The 13,466-nt window shown below is 32.9% G+C and overlaps 1 protein-coding gene across 13 annotated transcripts in view; it reads left to right on the top strand.

Annotated features, from left to right (window-relative positions):
* The window catches only part of KLHL1 (kelch like family member 1), a 386,276-nt gene that overhangs the window by 150,058 nt on the left and 222,752 nt on the right, over positions 1 to 13,466 (top strand). For 9 of the 13 annotated variants that reach the window (XR_014820062.1, XM_003131017.5, XM_084982469.1 and 6 more), the window contains one exon: positions 10,070 to 10,206. Coding sequence is in view for 9 of the 13 variants with exons in the window: in XM_003131017.5 (XP_003131065.1) it covers positions 10,070 to 10,206 (137 nt within the window). In the remaining 4 variants the exon portion in view is untranslated. Of the gene's footprint in view, positions 1 to 3,690; positions 3,795 to 10,069; positions 10,207 to 10,950; positions 11,172 to 13,466 lie in introns of those variants that run through there. The other 4 variants (XM_084982476.1, XM_084982474.1, XM_084982470.1 and 1 more) reach the window with 3 other exon arrangements.

The following is a 13,466-nucleotide window of genomic DNA, read 5'->3' as shown; positions in this document are numbered from 1 at the left end:
TGTTTTTCTGTTTCTTTTTTTTTTTTCCCTTGTTCCTTTATCTGATTTGTAATCCTCTGCCTTTTTATTTTGAATTAATATTTAGTGCAGTATCCTTGTTGCAGAAAATAGGGTTGTAGCTCCTCTTGTTTCTGATGTCTTCCCCCCTGGTGGTTGAAGTTGGTGTGAGGGCTTGCTGCAGCCTTCCTGATGGGAAGGACTTGTGCCTCAAGAAACATATTTAATAGAGTAAACAGAAATTTATTTCACAAGTAACTTAAATATTAATACTCTGGAGTAGGCAAGTAGTAATGTTTCTCTTTACTCATGGAAAATTTACTTAGATAGATATTCTTTAATTGGAGAAGAATATTTTATCTTTTTCACTATAATAAGTCCAATATCCACCTAAATCTCTCAGTCATCTTGGTCAGTTTATAATAGGTCTGTACAAACTTCAGGAAAAAGAGACAGATCCCTGAGCCTGCTAGCTTTGGTAACCCCAGGCAATTCCTTCAGCTCTAGGCAGTGCCCATAGCACCAGGTTCCTGAAGGGCTCCTGTGGACACAGGTTGCCAACAAGAGTAATCTAATCCTTTAATAAGATGATGTGTTAAATTTCATTGAATCATTTTCTTCTTGAGAATGAAAATTAAATCTATTAGTATAGAGGTTAGAGGACAAAGGAACTGTAGGTAAAATAATTAATGGATACACATTATAACAATAAGCATATTATGACATGAAAACAAAATATTGGGGGATAGTAGGAGAAAAAAGTCAGAGTTTTTGTATGTGACTGCAATTAAGTTATCAGTGTAAAATAGATTTATTTTTATAGTATATTTTATGTAAGCCTTATGGTAACCACAAAACAAAAACCTGCAGTAGATACACAGAGTAAATGCAGAAGGGAATCAAAGCATACACTATAGAAAATCATCAATTCCCAAAGGAAGATAGCAAAAAAGAAGAAAGCAACAAGGGACCTGCAAAACAGACAGAAAAAAATAAGGTGACAATATAAATCCTTACCTATCAATAATTACTCTAAATGTAATTGGATTACATTCTTCAAACAAAAGGCAGAGTAGATAAATGGCTTAAAAAATAAGGCCCAAATATATCCTTCCTCCAAGAGTCTTGCTTCAACTTTAAGGACATACATAGTGGAGCAATGGAAAAAGTTATTCCAAGCAAATGGAAACAGAAAGAGACCACAGGTATCTATAGTAATTTGATCAAAATAGACTTTAAGCCAAAAATGGTAACAGAAGACAAGGATGGTCACTATATAATGATAAAAAGGATCAATTCATCAATAGTGTATAACAATTAAAAATATTATTATAATCATTTCAAAACAAATGTATATACCAAATTCACATGTTACATGTCAATAATATCTCAATAAAACTGGGGGATTGAGATATGAGAAACAGAAAACATTTGTTTTGCATGTTTCCCATCATTTAGATATCATTTTAATATCCTCTTCATGCCTATTAATAATATTCTGCAGTATGTTTTCTATGCTTTGTTGGTGATGTGAAAGGATTAGAAATTGTAATTTTCTTCATGAAACTTCCAATTATCTTGAGGAGGACAGTTATGGAAATCATTATACTTATAAATAACTGCCATTGAAATAAATGGTAGTGTATAGGTGTAGGAGATAATAAGTGTAGGAGATAATAAAACAAGAAAACAAGTAACATGACAGAGTATCATGTAAGTATTTTTTTAGAGAATTTTTGTATAAGTTCAGCCTAGTGAAATAGACCAAGTATGCTATTTTAGATAATGAGAATAGAATGGAAAATAGAGTAGTAAAAAATTTGTGATTGTGAAAATTTTGGTTACCAGCTTAGTGAAATTGGAGAAATTTGTGTTGAAAATTCTAGGAAATTAAGCCATAAATGTAGGACAAAGTTATTATAATAGACCTTGAAATACAGTAGAGAAATTTATATTTGAAGTGATATGTTTTATTAGAAGTTCATGTAGGTTCTTGAACAGGGCAATGACATAATCTATTCAATAGTAATAAAGAAATACTAGTTAACACTCTGTGTTGATTATGTGACAAGCACTGTTTGAAGCATTTTGTGTATACTAACCTGCTTTTTTTTTTTTCTGAAAAGGAGGAAAATTATTTCCTCCATCTTTTTGTTATAGAATAGAAAATGAAGAAATTAACTCATTCAGCCAGAGTGTTCATTTAATAAGTGGTAAAAATAGCATTCAAATCCATGCAGTCTAGCTACAGAGTAATGCATAAACTACAGTGGACTAATCATAATTTATTCAGACAGCTCTGAAAAATGGTACAGCTTTAGAAAATGTACAAATGATGCACACAGCAAAAACTAGTTAATGATCTAGGAAATTGTTAGAGTTAGTCCAGGCATGAAATGAGGATCATATAAGCATAGAAAAAGAGACGAGCTGAGAAAATTTTGTGAACAGTGTCATAAGTCAGGATCTCTGAAGGTAGAACTGGAGACTGGAATTCAGGTATGCAATATTTATTTAAAGAGTGATTTCAGAAGATCAGGAGAGGACACGAGAAGGAGCAAACCAAGGACATGATCTCAGCTGGAGCCTTGTTTCATCCTTAACTCTTGAGATGCTCTGGAGCAAAACTTGCTCTAGAGTGAGTCATACTCTGAGGAAAAGGGGTGACTTTTTAATACCTTGGTTCTACTAGGCATTGCCATGGGGCCAATTCACAGCCTGAGATTAGAATGAGGCTGTAGAAGTTGGAGGATGAGGGAAGAGGAACAGGAGCAAGTAAAGGTGAGGCAGCTTCTGTTGGGCCAAATGTGATTCTACAGGCAAGGGTCAACTGGGCACAGTTAGGTGCCAACATCATTGGTTTTGGGGGCACAGTTGTACCTTATAAAAGGTCTGGGCACAGGAACCACAAAGTCCAATATAAGAGGAAAGATGGATATTTGACATAAGTGGTGGAGCAAAAGACATAAGTGATAAGTCCATAATATCTACTGTGAAAATTCAGTATATCATTGATGAGCTTTTTAGAGTCAGGGAAACAAAAATGAAACAGACCTCACTGGGAAGACCTTGAGTTGCATTAAAGGCACACTGGAATGCTACAGAACTATCTGGTGAGCAGTTTCCATGGGCTATACTAAAACCTATAAGAAGCTATAATAAAACCACCAGGAAAGTTATAATTAAGGCCATGTTCAAAGATGATTCTGAAACAGTGAGTCTCAAGGCAAAAATTTAGAGGACTGAGGAAAAAACTTGGAGGAAATGAAAGAGTCAAGAAGTAAGACTAGGAGGAAAAATCAGTGACCTGAGAAGAGCTGAAGTAAAAAAGTCTGCACTGCCTTAGCAAAAATAGAACTTGAAGGTGTGGGAGATCTCCAATTTTCAAAACCACAATAAACTGGTGTGGGGATTAGAAAAGTTTAATAGCTTTGGAAAGAAATACATTTGTAGTGACCGCAATAGAGATTTTCCAGACTGGCTGCACACATTCACTTGTTTACACGTTTTTTTTGCTCCTGTTTCCCTTGCACTAATAGAAGCTATATATGCATACATAAAGATATTATTCCTGCTATGCATTACTTCCCACTTTTAACATCTAATTCAAATTTTATATGTTACTAAATATAAATGAGGTATAAGTTTTTCTGTACCCCTCTTCCTGAGTTAGTAATGTTTACTATTTTATAGAGGAAGATTTTGTATTTGATGGTGAAGATTTCACAGAATTATTTAAGACTGAATTCTACAAGTTTCATAATATTTTCCTGTATTTGGCTGTAGCATGGTTTCAGGTAAAGCCCTTATATATGTTTGATTTTAAACATTTTAAAAACCAGTTTAATTTTAAACTGGTTAACTTTGTGTCAATAAACTTCTTATGTTTTAGAAAAGATATATATCCAACTGGTTTTGGATAGTTGCTTTTCATATCAAATAATGTTGTATTTAGTTCTTTTGATAAAACTGATCATTTGACACTAATTGATCTAAATAGCATGTCATAAACATTTATAGATACCTGTATTTTAACTATTTTGTCAAATTTTGAGAATATAAAGAGTTGAAATGTTCGTTTACTGCTTATTTAAATGTGCAGCAAACTGATAACTTTAAATATTTCTAATATTTCACTACCCTAGGCATTAATATTAATGGATGAGTTAAAATCATGAATCCTATTCTTAAATTCATAAAGTATATGTTGAAGGGTTTCTTTTCAATTGAAAGAAGGGATGTCTCTCTTTGTTGAAATTAACGTTCACTATACCCTCCACTTATAAAGAAATAAAATATACAGCAGGTAAAACTGCAAAATAAATAATGGAAAATTATTGACTTGAAAATTAAAAAAAAAATCATTTATCTCCATTGCCTTGCAATGTTAGTAGAAACAAAAGTGCATTCAAAGTTTATTATCAAATTGTTAACCTTAGAGATGTAAGCATCACATTTAGTTCTTTTGATGTGGAATATAAGATGATCTAGGCTTATCTTATAGTTTCCTATTTCCACATCTGTGGTCTGTTCTTTTTCTAAGGAGACTTTAAGGTAAATACAAATGTACACACATGTAAAACATAAATAATTCTATTTTATTTTAAATATTATGAACCATAAACTTACACTGATCCCTCTAATTTCAATCCATTTTAAACAGAAAGAAGTTTCAGGATTAATTCAAACAACTGTTCAAAACAGTTAACTACAATTAACTTTTTATTATTATTTTTATAATTCCATATTTCTTTAGAATCAGAATATATTGTGAAGTATTTCACTCAGTCATATTAAAATATATCTCCAGTTAGTATTTTAAAATACACAAAAAACTTCACTTTTATTTAAATGTCAATAAAACAAGAAAATTGATATATTTGTAGTTTTTCTCTAAAACTATCAAAAATCAGTGGCATAAAAAATAAAAATTAAGAATAACTATAAGAATAACCATTAGCTAAAGTAATTCTCCCTTCTTAGCTTCTACTTTTTGGGGGAGTGTGGGTGCAATGTCCATTTTACAAATGAAGTTTATAATATATGGAAAAAGGCAGGAGAATGTAATCCACCATCAAGAGTAAAATCAATCAGTGAAAAACAATCTGGAAACAATCCTGGTGTTAAAATTATCAGTAAAGCCCAGTAAAGCAACTATGAAAAATAATTTAAAATATCTATAGGAAAATATAAATATAATAAGGAAGGGAAGGGAATATTGAAAGAGATTTGGAAAAGTTCAAGTCACTAGAAATCATCTGTAGTAAAACACAGAGTAAAAGAAAGATTTAGTGTAAATGTGAACTCATTCAAAAACTTGTAAAGCACTCGATAATTGAAGCATTTATGTAATTAGAGTTCAAGAAAGAGTTAGACAGTGAATTGGGTGAAAAAATGAGGAATTATTTGCAGAAAATTTTCTCTTCTTTTCCTTAATTTTTATTTTTTGTTTTTTAAGGGCCACACCCACAGCATACAGAAGTTCCCAGGGTAGGGGTTGAATTAGAGCTGCAGCTGCCAGTCTACACCACAGCCACAGCAATGCAACATCCCAGCCACATCTGTGGCCTATGCCACAGCTTGCAGAAGTGCTGAATCCTTAACCCACTGAGGGAGACCAGGGATTGAACCTAAATCTTCATAGATAGTAGTCAGTTCTTAACCCACTGAGCCACAACAGGACTCTTATTTGCAAATAAATTTCTAAGTTTGATGAAAAACATCCATCCACTTCTCCAGGAAACTCAGAAAATGGTAAGCGGAGTAAATAACCACATTCAGATAACTTAAGACATCATAGTCTAACTGTCAAAATCCTAAAATAAAGATGAAAAAAAACTTAAAGTAATTGAAGATAAAGGGCATAATATATCAGGAAAACAATTATAAGAATGAAAACTGATTTCATATTAGAAACAAAGGAGTCAATAGAATATTATTTTTCAGTTCCAAAGGAAAAAATATCACAACATAGAATTCTATATCAAGTGAAAATAACTTTATATTATCAATAGAACTAAAAAATGATATTTTAAAATAAATGAAAGCTGGGAGAATTTATTGTCATCAGACTTACACTATAAGAAATACTAAAGACAGTTCTTCCACTTGGAGGGTTTTAATACCAGATTCATGACTGCTTCTGCAGAAAAATACAGAGCCCATAAAAAGTAAAGGACTAGGCACATATACAATAAATTTTCAATTTTTCATATATTCTTCTTTTAAAAGATTCTTCAATGAGCAGGAGGGAGTAAGAGAAATTATGCTATTGCAAGATTCTTACAATGTTCACAGGGTAGTAAAACTGTATTAGATGGTAGACTGTTACTAGGTAAAAATTAATGTAATCTCTAGACAGAGTCAGCAAACTTCACTGCAGCGGCAATATCTGGCATGCAGGTTGGTGTTGGATGGACCTGGACCTAAAATTTATTTTTGTATTTTCAATTGATTGAATTTTTTTTGCAAAGAAAAATATGCAATAGAGAATATATTTATGACCCTCAATACCTAAAATACTTAATATCGGCTCTTTATAGCAAAAAAAAATTTGCTTCCTCCCTACTCAAGAATAACCACTTTATAAAAAATGCACACACCCATGCAAGTAAAAAAGGTAGTTAAAATATAAATGAATGAGATAAAACAAAAAACAATTTAAAAACCCAAAAGAATAAATGGAGTAAATAAAAACAAATATAAATGAGCAGAATGTTAGAGTTAACCTTAAGTATAATTTTATGAATAATACATATTAATACATTTCAGAAACTGGATAAAATAGACTGATTCTTGAAACACGTAAAAATTGAAAAAAAATAGAGTATATAAACAATCTTTGTGGCTTATTCAGTAATTGAAATAGGATTGAGACCAAAGTAATATTTTCTTCAAGAAAGCTCTAGAACATGAAAGGAGAAATTATTTGCTTTCTTCTATAAGTTATTAAACAAAATTAAAGAGCTGAAGCTACCAGCTCATTTTATTAGGCTAGTATAATCTTGATTCAAGAGTCAAATAAGGAAATACAAGAAATGAAAATCACAGGTTTATTTCTCTTATGATTTTAAATAGAAAAATCCTAAAGGTAATTTTGATTGAGAAAAAAGGGCATTTTATGAATTTTAGCAACCACATTTTATAAAAGTGTTTAGCAAAGCTAAAAATTAAAGGAGTCTTCCTGACTTGGTCAAGGTCAAGGTTATACACGGGTACCTTCAGTTGAGCATTCTAGTGAAAGGAAAGACAACCTATGGAATGGACAAAAATAGTTGCAAATGATGCAAACAGCAAGAGTTTAATCTCAAAAATATACAAAAAATTCATACAACTCAGCAGCAAAAACAAAAAAACAACAACAAAAAACAACCACCCAATTGAAAAATATGCAGAAGACTTAAATAGACATTTCTCCAAAGACATTTGGATGGCCAACAGGCACATGAAAAAATGCAAAATCACTAATTATCAGAGAAATCCAAATCAAAACTTCAATGAGGTACCACTTTATACCAGTCAGAATGGTTATTATTCATAAGTTTACAGATAACAAATGCTCAAGAGAGTGTGCAGAAAAGGGAACCCTCCTACACTTTTGCTGGAAAGGTAAACTGGTAAAACCACTACAGAAAACGGTATGGAAGTACATCAGAAAATGAAAACAACCATGTGATCTAGTAGTCCTAATATTTGGTATCTATCCAGACAAAACTTTAATTCAAAAAGATACTTGCACCCCTGTATTCACAATAGCCAAGACATAGAAACAACATATATACAATGGAATACTACTCATCCATTAAAAAACACAAAATAACACTCTTCACAATAGCCAAGACATGGAAACAACATATATACAATGGAATACTACTCATCCATTAAAAAACACAAAATAATGGTATTTTCAGGAACATGGATGGAACTAGAGACTCTCAAACTAAGTGAAATAAGTCAGAAATAGAAAGACAAATACAATATGCTATCACATATGTGGATCTAAAATGTGGCCCAAAGATACATATCTACATAGAAGAAACAAACTCATGGACATAGAAAACGGACTTGTGGTTGCCAGGTGGGAGAGGGAGGGAGAGGGATGGACTGGGAGTTTGGGGTTAATAGATGCCAACTATTGCATTTGGAGTGGACAGGCAATGAGGTTGTGCTCTATAGCACAGGGAATTATAACCAGTCACTTGTGATGGAACATGATGTAAGATATTATGAGAAAAACAATGTATATATATATTTATAAATAGGTCACTTTGCTGTACAATAGAAATTGACAGAACATTGTAAATCAACTCTAATAAACAATTAGAAAATAAATTGTACAATATAAAAGAAAGGAGACTCCAGCTGTGATTTGTGTGAGATAGAGAACAACTCATTTTCTCCCCTGATAGAGCTACTGGATGAGGTTTAAAGAAAAGCAAAAGAAAAGGATTTACATAGAATGAACAGGAAGTGATCAAAAAGAGATTATTTGTAGATGATATAATCATCTGCATAGAGGACAAAACAGCGAATCCAAAGAACTAGTAAGATAATTCAGTACATGTGCCAGATAAAATATGGATCTATGAAAGTTTCAACTAAAGAATTCTAAACCAGTTCCCATCGTGGTGCAGTGGAAACGAATTCAGCTAGGAACCATGAGGTTGCGGATTTGATCCCTGGCCTCGCTTAGTGGGTTAAGGATCCAACATTGCCATGAGGTGAGATGTAGGTCTCAGATGTGGCTTGGATCTGGCATTGCTGTGGTTGTGGCGCAGGCTGGCAGCTATAGCTCCAATTAGATCCCTAGCCTGGGAACCTTCATATGCCGCGGGTGCAGTCCTAAAAAGACAAAAGACAAAAAAAAAGAAAAAATTCTAAACCAACATTAAAACAGAATTTTTTAAAAAGTTACTACATATAATTTCAACAAAACTAGAAAGTATATAAGAATCAACCAAGAGTACACAAGATGATTTTAGGAAAAATCTTTAAAATTTGAAAAGAAGCAGTCGAGATATTCTAAATATATGAAGAAATGGTTTATACTTTTATATTGGAAGACTTTATATGAAGAGATACCAACCATCCCCCATTAAGCAGAAATTTGGTACTTTTTAATTAAAATTCCATTTAATTTATTTGAAGATTTTACTTTAAATTTTATATGAAGAATAAAATCCACTAATAGTTAAAATAAAAAGAGGAAGGATTTGCCGCATTGATTATAAAAACATATTTAGAATGATATTATTGAAAAACATTATATTGGCACCAGAACAAGCAAATAAGCAAAAAAAAAAAAAAAAAAAAACAAAAAAAATCAACCAAAAAAGTCCTCAGAGACAGATCACTGCACATTCAGGACTCAAATGGTTGATATATCAGCATCATTAATTCACTGGGAAAAATCAAATTCTTTAGTGGTACCACAAAATGTGGGTGAATATGTAGAGTGAAATAAAATTGGAATCTAGGGAGTTCCCACTGTGACTCAGCAGGTTAGGAACTGGAATAATATACTTAAGGGTACAGGTTCAATCCCTGGCCTCGTTCATTGGTTGGGGATCTGGCATTGCCATGAGCTGTGTTGTATGTCATAGATGCAGATGGAATCCTGCATTACTGTGGTTGTGGTGTTGGCTGACCATTGCAGCTCTGATTTGACTCCTAACCTGGGATATGCTATGAATGAGGCCATAAAAAGAAAAAAAAAAAATTTGGAAATCTAACCAAAACAATGAAAGATCTAAATATGAAAGAAAGAATTATTAAAAAATTATAGAAGAAAATGTAGGACAATGCACTGTGACCAAAGATTGGAGTAGAATTCCTAAATAGGTTTTTTAATTCATAAGACAATAAATAGATAAGTGAATAGATAGATGAAATATACACACATTTACATGGATGATGATACAAGATAGATGATAGATAGATATAGGTAGATAGAAACAGATAAATAATAGATAGATAAATAGATAGATAGAATCCTAGATAGATAGAGTCCTCTGTACTGTCATCTTGTTGACCTTAAATTCATTGCCTAAATTAGATCCTGTAACTCTTTCAGGCTTGTTCTGAGCTCAGTCTCCGACTATTTTGCTGCCATGTTTACAAGTGATGTTTGTGAAGCCAAGCAAGAGGAGATCAAGATGGAAGGAATAGACCCCAATGCCCTCTGGGACCTTGTCCAATTTGCATATACAGGTACAGTAAAAGAATTATAGCTTCATGTTGATGTCTTATGAATTTTAGAATTTGAATATAGGTTTTAAAGGTTAAAAACAATGATTAGTTTTTATCTTTTTTTTTTTCAGTTGAAAAACTAACATAAAAAAAATCAAACTACCTTTTTATTTTTCCCTGAAAATCACCAATGTATATATGTAACATATGCCCTGCTCTCTTCCACAAAGAATCTAAACTGGTTTATAATAATAGTCAACGGAATGAGCTTGGGAGAGAAGAGAAGTTATTAATTATTATATATAAATTTGTTAAAACTTCAAGAATCGGGAAGAGATTTTCTAATATTCTTTCTTTTAGGAAATGATGACTTCAAATATTTTTCCTTGTAATATGCTTATTTCAATATTAAAGCCTTCACAAACCATTTAACATTGACTTGACAAGCTTAGTTAAAAAGGAAAAAGATACTTAGATTTGTGAAAACGGCTAGTTTTTGAAACTTTTTTCTGATCTACTATGTTGTTTTTTTTTTATTGGCCTTTGCACGACACATATATGCCATAAACATGGCACAAATATATGGCACATATATATCACACAAATATATAGTACATTTATATGGCAGAAATATATGGTACATACATATGGCACAAATAATTTTGCCATATTAGCCAACACTTGTTGAATATTTCCCAATGTGCAAATATTAGCTGTTTTTTATGGAGAATAAACTAATAAATAAACCATTTCTTTGCCTTCCAGAAGCTCACAGTCCATGTGGAGAAAAGAGTTAGAAGAGGGATAAATATGATAAAGTACCAAACATTGAGAGGAAGTTAGAAGGCATAAAACTTGCTTCTCAGAGCATCATCATGGCTCACATTCATCCAAAACATTTCAAGGAGTTTCAAGATTAATAAGAGAACGGGGCTTACTATAATAAAACTGTGTGATAGAAGCAAAGGCAGATTGTCTGGATTGAGGTAATATTTTTTAGAAACAGCATGTAGTTCATTTTGCCTGAACTTTTGATCATGGTATAAAATTAGGAAAGAGAGACTGGTGCCTGATTACCAAAACAGCAGGACCCTAGCTTAAGGAGCTCTGTTTTTCCAGGATTTCTGGTTACAGGGAAATAAGAGATGGTGTTGTGAAGATCAGCCACTAGAACCAAAATGTGTGGAACTGATGGGAATCAGTCCCCTTGAAGGATTTAGCTTCTCATAGAAATGAGTTTGCTGGAGCAATGTCATCTTTACTCAGGAAATAAAATCTCTTTAGAGAGAAAAAACTCTGGGTGCTTGAATCTCACAGAAGCAATGCGATGGAAAGACAGACATTTTTCAGCCTCTGTGATTTTTAAATTATGTTTTGTCAAAGTAAATGTTGCACTGGACAAAGTTAAAGAGGTAAGGAAGTCTCTCTGTAGGGCTGTTGAAGTAGGTGGGAGAGACCAGAACTCAGTCTTTACCTAATTCTGCTGAGACAAAGGGTAAGAAGATTTTTAAGTGCTGAGGTGGGAAAGAGAACACAGGTCATTGCTGATTGGTTTTACGTAAAGGAAAAGTAACCTTCCCCCTATCCTTGAGACAGAAGGTAGTTTTACAACTTGAAACAATGTGCCCACTCAAATTATGTTCTTCCCCTCTCACAAAAACTGAGAGACTGGAGTGCTATTTCCCTTGATGTTGGCATTTCAAAGAGATCTTCCAGGTCCTTGAGGAAAACATTCCTGGGTTTTAAATCTGGCAAGAGCCCATTTTTTTAAACTTATTTTTTTTTAATAATTTACATATCAAAGCAATAGAGAAAGATATATAAGTACACATTTTCTAAAGTAAATGCTCTAAGAAAAGGGAGATCAAAGGCCTAGAGTCAGGAAGTAGCCTGTATAAATTTTAGTAAAGCTGAGGGGGCTTTAAGACCATCTTGTTCAATTTCAATTTGCATGTAACATGAAATAGTAGTATAAAAGATCCTGGCCTCCCAGCAAAGAGAGAGAAAATGTAACCACATTACTGTTTCCTGGAAAGGGAAGAATCATGAAGCTAAACATTTTAGGGATCTTTCTAGCAATGCAAAGGCATAGATCCAACGCTTACAGCCTTCATGACCTGGCAGCCTTGAATTTCTTGAGTGCAAAACTAGGTCAAAAGATACTTATCATCGCGCGGCAGAAAGTTGGAAGGTGTTTCAAAGCTCCCTGCTGAATGTAATGACCTAGATTTGGCTCTACTTTGTAGAGGCCAGGCAGGATACAAAGCTACCTTTCAGTCTGCCACTGCCACTCTGGCCTTTGCTCAAATATCCGTATTTCATGGGTAGCTAATATATTTCCAATGGTTAGTTTATAGAAATGTAGTAGATGAGCAATTTGTTTATATAGTAACTTTGGGAGAGTTTTAACCATAATATGAATTATGCACCTTGTCTTTTGCTACATTCAATGTAAGACATTATAACAATGGAAGAGATCAAGTGAGCAATGGTTATAGAAAGGGACAAATTGGAGGTATGTGTATATGTGTCTATTTAGCCAGCCTGCTAGCTGATCTCTAAGTCTTTCCTTTGCAGAAGGCTAAAAATAGATGCATCACAGGAAAGAGAGGCAATGAATGAGCAGTGAGATCCTCAAAGGGTCATCCAATTGGGAATATTTTCTTAAATTCTGAAGTTCAAGAGGCTTTGGAGAAACTAAGGAGGTTCATCTATGTCAAGAATTGACAGTTAACTACTAGCTGTGGAAATATTGTGCCCAGGAGAGATGGGTACAAGTACTTTCAAATGATTTAAACAGATAAAAATTTCCATGAGATCTGGAAAGTCTTTTAGGTTTAAAAGAACTATATGGAGCTAATTTTTATCTCACTAAAAGTTAAAGAATGAATTGGTAAAGTAGCCTGAGATAAGCTTCAATGATTATAACGTATAATAACCTTTGTTTTGAAGAAAGAGAAATCATTCTTTAAAGGCTTCATGGGGTAAAATCTGTACATGGTCTAAGAAATGGGAGACATTCTCTCTATTTATCTTTTCCCCTACACCAGCAAATTAGGAATGAGAAGGATTGGGACTGGGGGCTTGGTCAAATTTCATTAAGAACCGAAACAAATATTTAGGGATTTTTTTTCTGGTAATTTGGAGGGATGATCTGGGTACAAAGAGCTGACTGCTGGGCGATAACTTAAATGGAATTAGAATTTTTTCTAAAGGAAAAATATATAATAGTGAAAAGGTTAATGCTAGAAATAGGTAATATTGAATAAAGAAAACCAATA

Source organism: Sus scrofa, chromosome 11, assembly GCF_054392235.1.
Source record: "Sus scrofa isolate SSC_HxYL_T2T_F1_AM1 chromosome 11, Sscrofa_HxYL_maternal_Yorkshire_Landrace_v2.0, whole genome shotgun sequence".
NCBI lineage: Eukaryota > Metazoa > Chordata > Mammalia > Artiodactyla > Suidae > Sus > Sus scrofa.
Note: the sequence above shows the minus strand (reverse complement) of the source record. Positions and strands in the feature narration are given on the sequence as shown.